General features: G+C 32.2%; 1 protein-coding gene across 1 annotated transcript; it reads left to right on the top strand.

Annotated features, from left to right (window-relative positions):
* The first annotated feature begins 225 nt into the window (after positions 1-225).
* Positions 226-10536, top strand: LOC101244608 (uncharacterized). Its single transcript, XM_010327755.4, has 4 exons — positions 226-1317; positions 1536-1586; positions 1692-1764; positions 9939-10536. The coding sequence occupies exons 1-4, from the start codon at positions 467-469 to the stop codon at positions 10116-10118; spliced, it is 1155 nt and encodes a 384-aa protein (XP_010326057.2). The 5' UTR covers positions 226-466; the 3' UTR covers positions 10119-10536.
* Positions 10537-17685: the final 7149 nt, after the last annotated feature.

The raw sequence follows: 17685 nt of genomic DNA, 5'->3' as shown, positions 1-17685 counted from the left end.
CAACTCTCTCCTCGATTATAATATAAATAGAGATATACAAGAAGAATATAATATAAATAAAATACTATGTCCACAAGTGACTTACCACCATCTATTTTTACCCCTATGGGAAAAAGAAAAAAAAACAAATGTCATCCCTTACAAGCTTCCAAACAAAGAGAATTAATGGAAAGTGAGATTTTCAGGTAGCTAAGTATTATTCTCCTTCTTGTCCCTTTTTATGATATTTTGTCCATCATAAGAAAAAAAAAATCATATAGTATATATATATATTATTACAAGAAACTTTTCTTCTGCTAGTCAATGGATATCTCTATCTCCATTATTTCAAGAAAACATGTTTTTTCTTCCCAAAAATATCACTAAAACATATCTCTCTTCTTCTTTCTATGGCTTACATTAAAGAGATCAACGTAATTTTCGACGATATCTCTTATTTCTTCTCTTTTTTCTCAAGGATATCAATATGACTATGATCAATCCTTGTGAAAATATTTCAAGAGAGAATTTAATTCGAAGGAGTACTAGTGTTTATGGTTTTGGTTTAGGTGATTACGATAGTAATTTTAATCTTATGACCCGATTAGATGCTGAAGATGATGATGAATATTATGTTCAACGAGATAATTCATATGTTTTAGGGTCGGATCTAGCAATAATGGCTGAAGATGAGTCAAGAACCGGAAGTATTAATGAAACTGGTTCGAGTTCTAAAGATAACAACAATGATAATACTAACAACAAGAACCACAAGGAGGAGGAAGAGGACGAAGAGGAAAAAGGGTGGCTTCAGTTAAGTATTGGTGGGCGTACCTATATGCCCACCAGTAATAAGCCAGAAGAGAATTCTAGAAGATCAACAGGTGGAAGTGGACTAGTGGAACTTGATCTATTACCAACTGTTAGTTCCCAACAAGGGAAACCAACAGTACATATAAATGAATTTCGAGCACCACCACCACTATCAACACCTCGAAGATATCAACAACAGTTTCTGACTACTAGTAGTACTACTACTTCTACTACATCATCGTCTTTGTTTTTACAACAATATCCAGGGATGGGTGTAGGAAGTAGTTCTACGAATATGTTTCCACAACAACAAGAGATTATTAATTGGGGTTTTAGACCTATGACCGCGCCAATCCAACAGAATATGAATCTGTCTCTAGTGTCATCAGGTTCACATTTTGGTCCTGGACCATTCCCAGTACTGGGAGGGGTTCCAGGACCAAGTTCTATAGATTTTCGGGTTGTTCATCCACCTCGAAGACCACATTCTGGGTTATGGTTTTCATTACAATCATCTTTAAATCAGTAAGTAAATACAAAATTCAAAAAATAAAAATCATTGCTAATTTGTTGTTAAATTGCTTCATTTTGATAATTTATCTCTAATTCATAAGATTAGTAACGAATTTACTTTTTAGCTACATAATTATTTTTTTAAATTTTCCTATAGCTTGTTTAATCTCTTCCAAATTATCTTCAAAATATGAATGGCTAAATTTGTGTACTTTTGCTTTATGATGCAGAACAAAAGAACCCTTTTTGCCACAAATATCCAAGAGCTACCTTAGGATCAAGTAAGTCAAATTTCATTATTATAGAAACTTCATATTTCTTTTAATTTTTGTTAACATTTTAACTTATTTCATTTTTTTTTGTGGTTATTTTCATAATTGTTAAAGAGATGGGAGGATGACAATACGACTAGTCTTGAAGTATTTGGTCAATAAGCTACAATTGGAAAATGAATCAGAGGTATGTAACCCACCATTGCATTTCTATTCTCTTGTTTGACACCTTCCTGGTTGATTTCTCAGATAGTCACTCGTTATTACTTTAGAAAGTCATTCTTCTTTTTATTCTACTTATGTTTAGCAATAAAGAGAGCGATTCTAAGATAATAACAATTAGTTGAATAATTATCTGATCGCGTGGCTTTAATTTAGAACAAATGTTCCATACTTGATAAACCGTTAACTATAGGACTCTAAGAAGAACTAATAACACCAATATAATGTTTAAACCATTAAATTCATAACATGTTATGGTTGGTGTGGGGAAAAAACATGAAAGAAACAGCAGAACTAATTAATTATTAATGGTTTTATTTAGGGCAATTTTAATTATGGATTGAGGGAACTTCATAGTTAGGTGGGAGGTACATTTTCTAGGTAGCTATCCATCTTCATTCATTCTTTCTCTTTTTGTATTATTAGCTTAAGATCTTTGTTTAAACTACTTATAATTAGGGAAGTGCAAGAGTAGAAAAAATATATGTAGGGATTATTAATTAGAACATTGTTATTATTCTATTATTTAATGATTTTAGAGTATGGACAAAGTAATAAACACAAGAAAAAGAAAACTACATGCTACCTTATTAGCCCCAAAATCACTCAAATATTCTTTTTGTTAATAGAAATAAATCTTTGCACTTTTGATGACTTTCACGGTTCGTTTCATTTCATTTACTTTCAAGAAAGTAACATTTCCAATCTTTGTGGAATGATCCATATATATAGGTGGATTTAGAGCGAGCGTTGTAGGGTCAGGGCCTGAACGTTATATAATTAAGTAATAAAAGTGGTTTTCTTTATAAAAGTTTAAACGTTTGAATGAAATGATCACATACTTTAAAATGATATTAAAGTAAGTAAAAGGTTCTGAGTTCAAATCTCACCGTCTTCCCAAAAGCACAAAAACATATATATGCAATAAAGTTGGTTCATGAATAAAGGAAAATCACACCCACACATGAGACATTGTGTTAACATATAATATACTGTAGTTAAATAACTAATGAGATGATGACATACTTCAGTACAAAACTGAACCTATTGCTTTGTATTCAAATTTGTGTGTATAGATGTAAAACATTTAAAAAATATACCTATAATAAGATCATACTTACTGAACCTCAAAGCATGGTTGATTCCTTTCTTATGTAGATTTTGAATGATTTAGAGAAAAGTCACTTTCTAAATTAGATAATTTTATAAATTCAATATTCCATGTAACATATTTAAGACAATCAGATTCAAAAATCAATTTTGATATATTATACATATCTTAATTTAAGATTATAATATTAATAAGAATTACTTTATTAAACTTCGTATTCGGTTAAACGAAAACACATTTTGGAATATAAATGCCTAGCACTTCTATTTTGATGAAACCTTTTTTCCCATATTATACCAAACATGTCCATAGCGTAAAGCTTCCAAAAGTCTCCAAAACCCATATAGATATAAGAAATTTCTTCCTTTTCATCCCCCTTTATTAGTGAAAAACATAATAAAGTTTTTTTTTTGCTTTTTTAAAAAATTCTATTAATGAGTAATTTATTTTTTTGGTTCAAGTATTATATTATATAAATGGATTTCTTGAGCGGAAAAGCTATACAAAATAATTTCTCTATTTTATATATTGAGGTTAGGTCTACGTATATTCTATCCTTTCGGTATCTATTTTATGAGACTATACTGAATATGTTGTTGTTGTCGTCATCGTATTGCACGTATTCACTCTTCCTCATTTAGACTTACATTTTTTCTTCTATCATTTCCCTGATAATAATCAGAAATGGTTTTAAAATAAATTTAAAACTAAGAAACTTAAATAAGGTTTCCAAATTATAACATCCATCACTTTAATTCCATCTTTTTCCTATTGCATTCATCTTGCATTTAATATCTATGTGCATGAAAGAATAGAATAGAAAATGGATTATTTATATTTTTAGTATACTAATATGAATTAATTATTTCTAATTTTGTTATATATGGTGTTGTAGAATATTCATATGAATTCATCAATTAATTAGCCAATTGGGCAGTTAAAAAGAGAAGTTATATTAACTTCTTATTATCTCAAAATCCCAGCAACTTCTCCACATTAACCCTTAATTAAACTCAACCACAAAAGATTAATTAATTAATTAATAATCTAAATTGGAAATCAATAAATAATTACATAAAAGAATGTCAAGTGATTTGCATGCATGTATAGACAAAAGAAACAGTCAATCATATAGTTGTTTCTTCTTAAACTTTTATTTTATTTTATTTTGATGTTAGGATCCTTTAAGATTCATTCATATTAATGATTGTTAATAATATCTGTTAAGAACCAGCTATATATTTACATCAAATGTTATTAAATAATTAGCTAAAAGAAAATTCTCTTTTCGAAGTTGCTTCTATAGAATAAAATAATTTTTCTTTACCTACCTAAAATAATATAACTTGTATTAGGGTTTTTATCATAAACACATACTAAAAAGATACGACTTTGAATAGATTAAAGTTTTAAGTTGTTAGGATGTATGACATATAACATTAGTATATTTCATAAACATTCCATACATACTATTTATTAGGACTCATTATAATGTATTTATGATAGGTCAACCCTTATACCCCGACTAATTCGATGCCACATGGTTTTTATTATTCTTTCTTTATTTTGTACGATATTCATGTTAGAGTCGGATTAATCCAGATTCACTCTTCGTAGGATCCATTTGGAGGAAAACACTCCTTACCAATTTTTTTTTTCATATTCAGAGGTCAAAACCTAAACCTCTGATTAAGAAAGAAGCAATCTTATCTGTTGCACCACATTCTTTGATGGTGCGGTACATAATAACATATCCTTAAAAGAAGTACTAATATAAATACAGTTTAAGTTATATACACTGCCAGATAGTATAATCTTGAAAATACGATAAGTTCTACCGGCTAAAAAAATTAAAAGTGGCTTGATGGTGTAAAATTTAGTATATAACTTAAAAGTCTTAAACTCAAATTAAATATACATTTCTTTAGCGCAAAAAATGCACCTTACATGTACCAACAATCTTTATCTAAAACGATAAACTCAACGAAAATAATTATTTAATCAAATTAATATATTGACCTAACATTATTCAATTAATTAATAAGAAATGAAGCTATTTCTAATTCTACGTGTTACTCGTTGCATATATATATTTTTATTTTGTAAGCATTGAAATTATGTAATTGTGGCATGCTTTCGTAGAATGTATAGGTTGTACTTGTTTAATAATGTTGCTTCTTAATATTCACGAATGGGTACATTATGTATCATTGCCGTCTTAATGTTATTATTATTTGGCCTTTATTTGTATGTCCTACCCAAGTTGACTTGAGTTTTTGGTTATCATGTCTTGTGTTTACTCAAATTTCACAAAAAAAAAAAAAGAGAAACAATTCTCTAACACGTCATGGCAACTAAGTGACAAATGATTAAAGTTGTAATGGTAGGGAATATGATATCAATGATAGTTCATACCATAATTGTATATATATTTTCTTTTTCTTTCCTTAATTTGCATTACCTAATCATATAGGTATTGCTTACATCTAAGTTTCTAGGAGGTTTAAGGGGTTGTTTGGTACTAAAACTCAGTATTATTATTATTCTTATACGCCCTACTAAATTATGCTTAAGTATGCGATCATCGTCATTTAAAAGTTTAATTAGATTCCGAGAGTATATTATTATTCACTTAATTATATCTTATCTCATATGCTAACTTTGAGTCTTTGATTCCTTTTTTATGATCTAAACTAGTAGAAATTCTTTTAAATTAAGGGGGATAGTGTGACCCAAACTCGATGATATTTGTCTGCTCTAATGTCATATGCTAATGTGTAATCTATATGTAAGTTGTTAGAATACGTATCTAACGAATCTTATATATATATATATATATATATATATATATAAACCCTTTTTTTACCCTAAAGTTTAAGCAAGGAAGAATCGTAGAATTTTAGATTTTCCAAATAGAAAGATAGATTTTCAAAAAGCATACAATCTTCCCTTTTTTTACGGTCTAATTTGCACTTAATAATGAAATTATATTTGTTGAGGCAAATGTGGAATAGTGCATTGACTTTTAACTAGGGAAAAAAAAGAAGAAATTGAACATGTTCAACTAATTGTATGTATTTAACTAGTTTGGGCGGTTCTGGATGTTGAGTTATAATTAGATAAATAGAAGTATTATAATAATTTAATCTTCTAAATATGATAGATATTTGAGAAATATAAAGGGCCTAAGAGTCAAATTAAATATCAAGACCATTTATTATCCTAACTTTTCTGTGCTTAATTCATGAAAAAAAATTAAACCAAACATATCATATTGATGAGGCATTAAATAATTAATTAAGGAATCGTTTAAACGTTTGGTTATTAGTTAGAATTATGCATATATTAGTAATCAAGAATTAGTTAGTTTAGATGTTTGGTTATTAGTTAGAATTAGTAATCGAGAATTAGTTAGTTTAGACGTTTGATTATTAATTAGAATTATGCATATATTAATAATCGAGAATTAGTTAGGACTTAGGTAAGATTTAGCTATTTATATAGTAATAATTAAGTTATGTCATTTTTCTATCCAACATAAAATGATATATAAATTACCTCATAATTTATACATATAGCTAACCAAATTTCATATTTGGTGGGTATATAGAATTTCATGAGTAGTAAAAAATAGCTACTAGACATGATACAAGTTGATGGAAATTTAATAAATAAATAAATTACTAGATTCTAACTAGCTATTGAACGATCTTATATTCAGTTTAGAAAATCAGAATTATCAATATAATATCATATTACATAGAAATTTTGAGTTCAAATCTTAACGCCACTTAAAAAAATAAAATATACCTTTATATATCTAATCATAAAAAGAATCAGATCCGCACGTAAAGAACACGTCATCTTGAACCCTAACACACTAAATTTTTGCATGGCCTTAATTTGCCCTTATCAATTATCATCATGACTCTATACATGACAATGAGTTTCGTCATGCTTTCGTTCATTTCAACTCAACTATGCCATGGAGAATTGTAGGACCCAACACCCTCTTATTTTCTCATAGATAATTAATAATATTTAAAGTTTAAACCCTTTATTTTCTTCCCCTCTTTTTCCTCTAAGTGGTGCACTTTGATAGAATCAAAAAGAAACTTTTTGTCCATTTAAAAAGTAACCCTAAAGAAAATAAAAAATTTAATTTAGAATTTAAAATTTATATATTAATTTTAGATAATAATAACTAAATTTATAATTAAGTATTTATAAAAAAAATTAATATACTTATAAATATAACTAAAAGTTATTATATTATTAATAATTTGTATCTGAAGAACTAATTCCGTCTCGAAAAAATAGTAATAGAATAAAAGAAAGGAACACGTCGGAGGAAAGCAATGCATGAGCTATTAGTCTATTGCAAAATCATTACGAATGGTTCAAAAGAGACAAAATTAGAGTAGAATAGTTAAATATTTATTAGTAATAATAAATAATTATATTAATAGCCGACAAATTAAGAAAAAGTAATAAGAGTATAATTTAATAATTATTTAATTCCGCTAAATTAGGATGGATAAAATGATCTTTAAAATAATGAAGCTAAAGTCTCATAATTATTCATGAAGGAATATTGACCTTCATTTCACATTTTTTTGTTGCTTTTTCCTTTTTTTTTTTTAAATCTAAGTTTATTCTCTTTTGAAGAATTGATAGAGAAAAAGCAACGTGAATGAGACGTGCATGAATATGAAAATAGGATCATAGGTTATATGACAATAAAGTGCTATGTACAACTCATGTAGAGTTTATTTTGTTTGTTTTTCCCTTTTGTAGATAGAAATTAGGTACTCCACCTTCCAATTTTTGTGGTGGAATTTGATTGATTGTAAAGTTTAAAAAAAAAGAAGAAAAAAGATGTTTATTGGTGATTAAAAGTACTTTATATATGTGATTTTAAATTATTTTATTAAGGAAAAAAAAATATATTTTAGAATTAAATTGTTATTTCCTTCTCTTTTATTAATAGTTCATCCAAAAATAATCCATCCAAAAAAAGAACATTCTCTTATTTTAGTTTAGTACTCATTATTTAATTTTTAATATACAAATTATTTTTAATCACATAATAACACCTACTAGTTGCATCTTACTACATATCACAAATTTCAAAAAAAAAATTATTTCTTAAATTTTATATCCAATCAAACTCATTCACATAAATTAGGACAAAGAAGATACAAAATACGAAAGGATATCATTTTTCTTTGTTGGATAAACTACAAATAGAAATAAATTTGAACGGAGGGGGATATTTAAGGAATAGTCATCAATATATACTGTTCAACCATCTAATTTATCAAATATGAACGAAGTATACATTACCTATTCACTTGATTGTATGGTATGTATATGTTGTGTATTTGTATGCATATTATGTATATTTTTTATGTATATGTAGATATAGTATATGTATATTAGTATAAAGTATACACTATTTATACTCCATATACATATTTTCTTTTTGTTTTTTTTTCTCCATCATATATTTATCTGTCAATTCTAAGGATAAAAAAATATTTTTTTCTATCAATTACTAAGATATGGTAAATCTTTACATCATAATCAGGGAGTACATATATTTATTTTATTTGAAGAATTCTAGGGTATAATCATTCTAGATTAGAAGCAAAGTCTAAGTGGACCTCTAATATGATTAAAGTTTGTAGTAATTTTCAACCATGGGATAGGTGGGTTGCCCGACCCATTTGGTCTGTTCTTACTTACTTCTTGTTTTTTGCATATTGATTTCACACGTGTATACATTAATAAATATACAAAATAATAATTATTAGTGTATTTTAATGTGTTATAACATGTTAATTATCTTATTTAGTGATTAAAATATTAATTAATTCCATTAATAATGAGTTGTTAAAGTGGATTCAAAATGTTTGCAAAACTCTTATATTTACCTTTTTTAGCCAAGCATTTAGCAAGTTGCTTTCATGAGTTATGCTCATCATGTCAAGTGGATTGTCATGTTATTCATGATTCAAATAAGCATTCATACTATGTGACATTGAAATTACGCTTAAAGTAGGTCTTAGGTCTAACTCACACCCTAAAAGCTTGCTATAAGGGAGGAGGATTACCCAAACATTATAAGGAGTCCACCCATCTTATTAATCACCAATGTGAGATTTTTGTTATTCTTTTACACCCATCTCACGCCTAGTGGTTCGCATCTGGTGCATGGACAATTTTAATTTTGGAGGCCCCAATATCTGTGTGAGCACGAGCAAAAATAAGGTATTAGAAGGAGGTTAAGGGTGGAACTAAATATATATATATATATATATATATATATATATATATATATATATATATATACATACATACATACATACATAAATATAAAGTGCTTCACATTTGATGCATGAACAATTTTGATTTTGGAGTTCCCCAACATTTGTGTGAGCACGAGCAAAACTAAGATACTAGAAGGAAGTTAAGGGTGGAACTAAGATATATATATATCATATCATATCATATGTGAACTTTGTTGGATTCTTATATGTTTGCATCTTTATATTTTGCATTCGCTTAGTAAAAATATTTGTACGAGCATGAGTGGAACTAAGGAATCAAAAGGAGGTTAAAGGTGGAACTAATATATATATATATATATATATATATATATATATATATATATATATATATATATATATATATTATAGTCTCTATATCATATGATATGTAACTTACTTGGATTCTTATATGTTTCTTGATATTTTGAGTTCTCTTAGTGAAAATATCAGTACGAGCATGAGTGGAACTACGATATCAAAAGGGGGGTTAAGGGTGGAACTAAGATATGCATATATATCATAGTCACTATATCATATCATATGTGAACTTTCTTGTCTTCTTGTGTGTTTAAATGTTTTTATTTTGAATTTTCTTAATGAAAATTCTGGCTCCACAATGATTCGTAATTTGTTTTCACTAATATAATGGTAATGTTTGGTGCATGTAATGAACAATTTGATTCTTTGCAACTCCAGATAGAGATAACATGTAGAGGCCAACAACTCCAACCATTCTTGACATTGCAACATGTTAGAGATCATATATGGAGTACTACTACTAATGCTGCTGACAATATCCTCACTTTGCTTCCTTCAGAAACTTCTAATCATGTCATGGTTCTACATTATGCTAGAACAAGTGCACCTCAAAATTAACAAGCCACAAATACTTCGACTTTTTTATAACAGGTCCGAGTCAGAGTCAGAGTCAGAGTCAGAGTCAAATAGTAATGACTCAAAACATTTCATCTTACACTATTTTCGGAAATCCAAGAATTTTATCTATGGATATGTAAATTACAAGATTTTCAATCCTAGCAAAAAAGGGAGGGAAACATATTGAAAGTCAAACAGGGCTTCTATTACAAAACGAACTCGAGAAAGCTGATGGCGAGAATTTCTAATCGTCAAAAAAAAAGAGTACTTAATTATTTCATTTTTTTTATCATGGTATTATTGTTAAACTATTGTTACTCAATCCACTTCTTTTTTGAGTAGTTTTTTTTCTTTCTTTTGGAGTTGTATTTTAATTTCATCAACATTAAAATAGTTTTAATATGTTGTTACCCCAAAACTATGTGCATTATAAAGTTTTGGCTGATGGATTAATCACCAGATTGTATTACTTACCTAAAACATAAGGGTGTGGAGTCAACCCCCCCACCCCCACCCCCACCCCAATCAATAGCAAAATATATGTAACCTATGATAATAATTTTCTGTCAAAATATCAACTAATTGTATTAGTTTAACTAGATAAGGAAGAATTTGCAATATGATAAAATTGGAGCTTTGATTAAATAAATAAAATGTAACATCCAATAAATAAAATCCACAACAGCTTTAGAGAAACAAATCAAGTGGAAGATGCTCTAGAATAGGAAGACGCTAAAATTGGATCAATTTAACTAAGAATGAAAAGTAGAACTTCCAATGAGGACGGGCCTCAAAAACAAATGGGGATAAATGTTGCAAAATAAGGAAATTTCTTAGTTTGTTATAGTTTCAAGACTTAGCATTTTATTTTGCTTCTTTGTTGTTTCAGAATTTTGATAGTGACAAGACTAATATTTTTTTATTTTCATTGTTTCATATTTTAATTTTGATGGATTTGTTGTCCAAAGCTTCTATAGCAAATTCTCAAAAAGAAAAAAAAAACACTATATTGTTATCGTGAAACCTTAAATTTAGGTACCCGTTATTTAGTCTATCTTGATGTAATGATTCGAACCGTCATTAATTAGGAAGAGATAAAAATTTGAAAATTCTGGGCCACTAATCCGCCAAGGTGGGACAGGTGCCGCTACGGCGCCAGCGCTAGAGTGGGGTAAGTTGGCGTCAGAGCGGGAATAGCGAGGCATGATGTAAATTATGAGATATTCTATTTTCTCCATCTTCCTAAAATACCTAAGTAAGTTGTAAATTACCCTAGAAACTAGGGGTGGGCATAAATACTGAAAAACTGAAACCGAATCAAATAATTTCGGTTCTTCGGTGTTTCGGTTCAGTGTCGATTTTCTTTTTCGGAACTTCGATTCTTTGGTTCGAAGTTCGCTGAAAGGGTCCTGAAACTACAGTGCACCTAAAAACTGAAGTTTTATTTACTAAATTTAAAAAGATTTAAATTATGTTGCTCAATTAATAATAGTTATACACTTTTGAATAATGACTCAAAATATTTACAAGGCCCATTTAAATTTTCAATTTTTAAATGACAACAAATATAGTGTCAATAAAGTGTTGAACCATTGTTGTTTATGTACAATTGTACATTGTGAGTCCTTAAATTTTGGTTGGTCGAAAGTTCATCGTGGCATCGTGCTCGCTCTCTTCTTTATTCATTCAGCATTCCGGTATAGGAGAAAGTCTTTAGGCTTTAGCAACATGGAAGCCATCTATGCTAAGAAACAAAAACAAATCCTTTGGCATCTTTGCTAAAAAATCATTTATGCCCTCTTTATTTATTAAATACATGATGAAACTCTTAACACTTTATCATATTCCCTCTTTATTTTTATTAACACCGAAAAATCGATTTAAAAACACCGAACTAAAATGAACCGAAGTAGAAAAAATCAAACCAAACCGATCTAGTTTGGTATAAACTATGGTGCACACTTTTCTAAAACCGAATACCGAAGAACTAAATCGAAATTTAATTAAACCGAACCGAAGAACCGAACGCCCACCCCTACTAGAAACCTCAGAAAAGTTGCTTTAAGCTTGGGAACGGAGGAGAGGGAGAATTCTAGCGTGGAGATGGCGAAATCTTGGACAAATCTACTGTCACGAATCCAAAAAACTCTAATAAAAGTCAAAACTCCGTACAACCGCTTGGCGCCTAGGTAGGCTAAATTTTACAATTGAGTAGTTATAAATCTTTGCTTAATACGTGATATACGCAAATCAATGGTAGGTTGTGGGTAAACCTTCGTGCACCTAGTAAATTACATGAATAAATCCTTGAAAACTCAAATATGTGAGTCTGCCTTGTGAGGAGGAATTGACGTGTTGTTAAGAAAATCTAGAATTGCTATCCATGGACAGAATGGGGTCAAGAATGAGGACACGAGATCAAGAGTAGAACTAGAATTATGAATGTATGTTACATTTGAAAATTGAGGTAATGAATTTAGGAATTATGATGAACTAGGGAGGAGTGTGGTCAATTATGACTTATGTGATACGGATTGAGCAGTGATTCATAGGTTGAATAGCTGAAGGTCACCTTGTCATTTTCAGTCAATTATATATTTACATTCAATGTGTCACACAATATGTAAAGACTATCTCAAGCCATTACGCCTTAATTTAAAACAAAAAAACAAAGAAGAAAATTTCTACTTTGCTTTCTCTTCACCCTCGAGATACACATGTTTAAGTATTTGACCTTGTCTTCGTTACTAAAATCAACTTTTAACTAAAGAATGAGAGTTATGATACACATGTGACCTTGTCTTTGTTACTAAAATCAACTTTTAACTAAAGAATGAGAGTTATGATATGCATCTGTTGTCCATCTTTCAACATGATCTTAGGTCCATTTCAAAGAAAATTAAAAAAATGAAGGTCGATCAGTTTTTATATTTTTCAGAATAAATTCACATATAGACTTCTTTTAATTTACTTATCTTGATATAAAAGATAAGTAACATTACTACTTCTATTATATGTATGTTTACAAGTGACGAAAGGGAAGATAAAGATTCAAATGAAAGCCACAACACATTCATTTTGTTTGAATGTCACAAAAAAAAAAAAATCTTTGTTTAGCTCTCTTAACACACACCACACAAACTTGACAGAAACAAGAATTGACCTGCTGATGGAAGACAGTGCAGGAGTCCACTCCAAACATGGCATGTTATTCATAGGCTAACAAACAAACTCGATTAGTCGTTTTATAATTAAGTCGATTATTTATCTCATTGAAATTGAGAAGCTTATTAATCATCTTATATTAATTTATCTTAGCGGGATTTGACAAATGATTTAATTTGTTTAAACTTATCTCAACTTATATACCAAGTTGACCAACTCTCCAAAAGTTTCTTCAGCTATTTTGGACTAGCCATCTGCGGCATCGTCCTTGGTTCGTGTGGATAGACACCACGTCGAGCACAAGGATGGAAGGATTGAAGCCCCTCGATCTGCCAATCCGGATTTTGGGGGATTTGGCCAAGTTTTGGTACAAGAAGAGCCTTTTTCTTGTCCTTGGAAACATTTTCAAAGTGAATGTCCGATTCTACCTCAATCTTTTTTCCCTGATTCGGAACCTCTAATTCTCCCCCATCTTCTCCATTTTGTTCGGGGATCGAACATTTTTTAAGAGAAAGAACCAGAATCTCGACTTCGCTTGGGATGTATGGACCGTTCTGTTTCTCTTTTCGCGTCTGCATGCTTCCATGTCCAAAAAAGCAGCATCTTGGTCTGAGAGTTAGTTTTGTTTGGCTCTGTTTTGCACATTACTTTATTTCCTTTTGCTGAACTTCTACAGTAAATCCCCTGTTTATTCTTATTCGATCCATAAATATCGATGTACAGGTTTTGGTTATGAACAAGTCCGAAGATTTGAAGAAGTCGGGCCCCGCTTTATTTAGTTTCTCTTTTGTTATCTTTGGGCCTAAGTCCTTATCGTCTTTTTTTTTCCGTATTCATTTTTTGTTCTTATATGTTTAGTCTAGGACAGGTACTCAAGATAACAAAATGGGTCAAAAATTCAAAACAGGTGGGTCTAAATTCCAGTCCAGGCGGACAGATTTGGACCCAACTCTCTCTCCCTCTCTTATTTTGTTTAATTATCCGCTCTTATCTGTAGCTAGTTTCAAAGTTAGAGAATCCAAAAAACGCACAAATGATAATGACTACTGTTATGCGGAATTCGAGATAATATGAGAAAATATAAATGCGAAAAACAAGACAACAGATTTACGTAGTTCACCAATAAATTGGCTACGTCCACGAGAAGAGGGGGGGCAGTTTTATCATGGAGAGGCAAAAATAGAATTACAGAATAGGGTTTCCCATAGCGTCTATATATAGTGCTAAGCTACGCCCTAACAGGCTTGGGCCCAAAATACAGAATTGACAGATAATTAAGGGCCCAATTCAAGGCATTCAACAAATCTCCACCTTAACTTGAATTCTCCAAACAGATTCTTCAGACGCACTATGATAGTGCCAGGCCTCCCCCTCTTCCTCAGAATTGCCCCGCAGGGCAATTAACAGCTTCTGATGTTGAGCAAGTCCAAACAGTGTTGAAACTTGCTCTGTGGAACCGGCTTTGTGAACATATTAGCAGGACTATCAGCAGTTCCTACTTTCTTCACCTTGATTCTCTTCTCACTTTTCAGAAAATGATACCTCACGTCAATATGCTTAGTTCTCTCATGATGGACTCGATCCTTGGCTAGACAAATTGCGCTCAAACTGTCACAATACACCGTAGCCTGATCATGATGCAGACCAAGATCACTAACCAGCCCTTTCAGCCAAATCCCTTCTTTTGCAGCCTCTGTCAAGGCCATGTACTCCGCTTCCGTAGTAGACAAAGTCACAGTAGGTTGCAAAGTTGCCTTCCAACTGACGACAGATCCTCCAAGGGTAAACACATAGCCAGTCATCGATCTTCTTGTGTCAACATCTCTAGCATAGTCAGAATCAGAATAGCCAGTAACCAAGCACTGAGTATCACCTCCATAAATGAGACCAACGTCAGATGTACCTCTAAGGTACCGGAAAATTCTCTTCACAGCCTGCCAATGTTCTTTCCCTGGTTGTCCCATGAATCTGCTCACTACACTGACTGCATGTGCTAAATCTGGCCTTGTACAGACCATAGCATACATCAAACTTCCTACGGCACTGGCATAAGGGACTCTTGACATATACTCCTTCTCTTCTTCTGACTGTGGAGCAAACATGGCAGTGAGGTGGATATTGACAACACTGGGGGTATCAATAGGCTTAGATGAAGACATGCCAAACCTCGCCAAGACCTTCTGAATATAGCTTCTCTGTGACAAGAAAAGTTTCCTTCTCTCTCTGTCTCTAATGACTCCATCCCTAGAATCTTCCGAGCGGCTCCCAGATCCTTCATCTCAAACTCAGCACTAAGTAAACCCTTCAGCTTCTGAATGTCATACTTCTTCTTTGCAGCTATCAGCATATCATCTACATAAAGCACCAGATAGATGAATGAATCATCCTTGAGCCTATTGTAGTAGACACAACAATCATATGAGCTCCGAGTATAGCCCAACTTCACCATATAGCTGTCAAACCTTTTGTACCACTGCCTTGGAGACTGCTTAAGTCCATATAAGGACTTCTTCAACTTGGAGACGTGATTTTCCTTCCCTGGAACTTGGAAACCATCCGGCTGAGTCATGTATATCTCTTCCTCCAACTCTCCATGTAGAAACGCTATCTTCACATCAAGTTGTTCAAGCTCCAGATTCTGATGTGTAACTATCGCTAGTAACACTCGAATGGAAGTATGTCTGACCACTGGTGAGAAGATCTCATTGTAGTCCACTCCCTCTCTTTGGTTGAAACCTCTGGCAACAACCCTGGCTTTATACTTGACTCCTTCTGCTGGTGATATCCCTTCCTTCTTCTTGAAAACCCATTTGCAAGTAATAATCTTTCTCCCCGAAGGCTGTATGACCAAATCCCATGTTTGATTCTTGTGTAGGGACTCCATCTCATCTCCCATAGCAGCAAACCATTTTTCAGAATCAGGACTTAAAATGGCTTCTTTGTAAGTAGACGGCTCAGATGTATCTACCTCTTCAGCAACCTGCAGTGCATAACCCACCATGTCCTCAAAACCATACCTCGTAGGTGGCCGAACTCCAACCCTCCTTGGCCGATCTTGAGCTATACTCTGATGGATATCTGATGGCATAGATTCTGGAATTATCAGTTTCTGTCTGTGGCTCTTGATCCTCCTCTTCAGGTTCTTTCAAATCGCTCTCGTTCTGAATGACTTGAAACTCCACCTGTTTATCAAGACTCCCAGTTTCTGACGTAGTTGTAGGCTTCACAATGGTTCTAAGCAGAGAACTTTCATCAAAGACAACGTTCCTGCTCATAATAACCCTCTTTTCTGCTGGAGACCAGATTCTGAAACCTTTCACTCCATCTCCGTAGCCCACAAATACTCCCTTTTTAGCTCTTAGTTCTAACTTACCTTCACTGACGTGATAGTAAGCCGTACAACCAAAAGCTTTCAGATTTGAATAATCAGCAGCTTTTCCTGACCACATCTCCATAGGTGTCTTGAACTGTATGCCTGTATGTGGTCCGCGGTTAACCAAGTAGCAAGCTGTACTAACCGCTTCTGCCCAGAATCTTCTATCTAGCGCAACATTAGAGAGCATGCACCTTGCTCTCTCCAGAAGTGTTTGATTCATCCGCTCAGCTACACCGTTCTGCTATGGTGTATTTCTGACTGTACGATGTCGAGAAATCCCTTCATCCTTACAGAATTGATCAAATTCAGACCAGCAGAATTCCAGCTCATTGTCAGCTCGCAATCTCTTGATCTTCTTCCCTGTTTGATTTTCCATCAAAATTTTCCACTCCTTGAACTTCTGGAAAGCTTCATTTTTATGCTTCATCATGTACACCCAAGTCATCCTTGAGTAGTCATCAATAATGGACACAAAAAATTTGCAGCCTCCCAAAGACTCAACACGACATGGACCCCAGCAATCAGAATGGATATAATCAAGTGTGCCTTTTGTTCTTTGAATGGCCTTTGGAAACTTGTTGCGATGTAGTTTTCCAAAGACACAATGTTCACAAAACTCTAGGCTCTTAACCTTATGACCAGCAAAAAGATCCTCCTTTGACAGAATTTGCATCCCTCTTTCACCCATATGACCAAGTCTCATGTGCCATAACTTAGTCATATCCTCCTGGTAAACTTCTGACGATGCAACATGGGCTGAACCTGTAACCGTGGAACCTTGTAGAAAATACAAAGTACCACGCATGACACCTTTCAGAATCAGATTTGAACCCTTCCAGACCCGCAAGACTCCATCTTTTCCCGACCAGCTGAATCCCTTGCTGTCCAAAAGACTGAGAGATATCAGATTTTTCGTCATCAATGGAACGTGTCTGACCTCGTTCAATGTGCAGAAGCTACCGTCATGTGTCCTTATCTTGATCGAGCCTGTCCCAACCACCTTGCAGACAGAACTGTTGGCCATCA

Source organism: Solanum lycopersicum, chromosome 1 (genome assembly GCF_036512215.1).
Source record: "Solanum lycopersicum chromosome 1, SLM_r2.1".
NCBI lineage: Eukaryota > Viridiplantae > Streptophyta > Magnoliopsida > Solanales > Solanaceae > Solanum > Solanum lycopersicum.
The sequence above is the reverse complement of the archived record's forward strand: the minus strand, read 5'-3'. Positions and strand labels throughout refer to the sequence as shown.

Bases quoted from the DNA above. Each gene is read 5' to 3' on its own strand.
- LOC101244608 (XM_010327755.4), top strand. From the start codon at position 467: ATGACTATGATCAATCCTTGTGAAAATATTTCAAGAGAGAATTTAATT. The intron at 1,318-1,535 runs GTAAGTAAATAC...TTTATGATGCAG, and splicing joins TTACAATCATCTTTAAATCA to AACAAAAGAACCCTTTTTGC. The intron at 1,765-9,938 runs GTATGTAACCCA...TTGCAACTCCAG, and splicing joins AATTGGAAAATGAATCAGAG to ATAGAGATAACATGTAGAGG.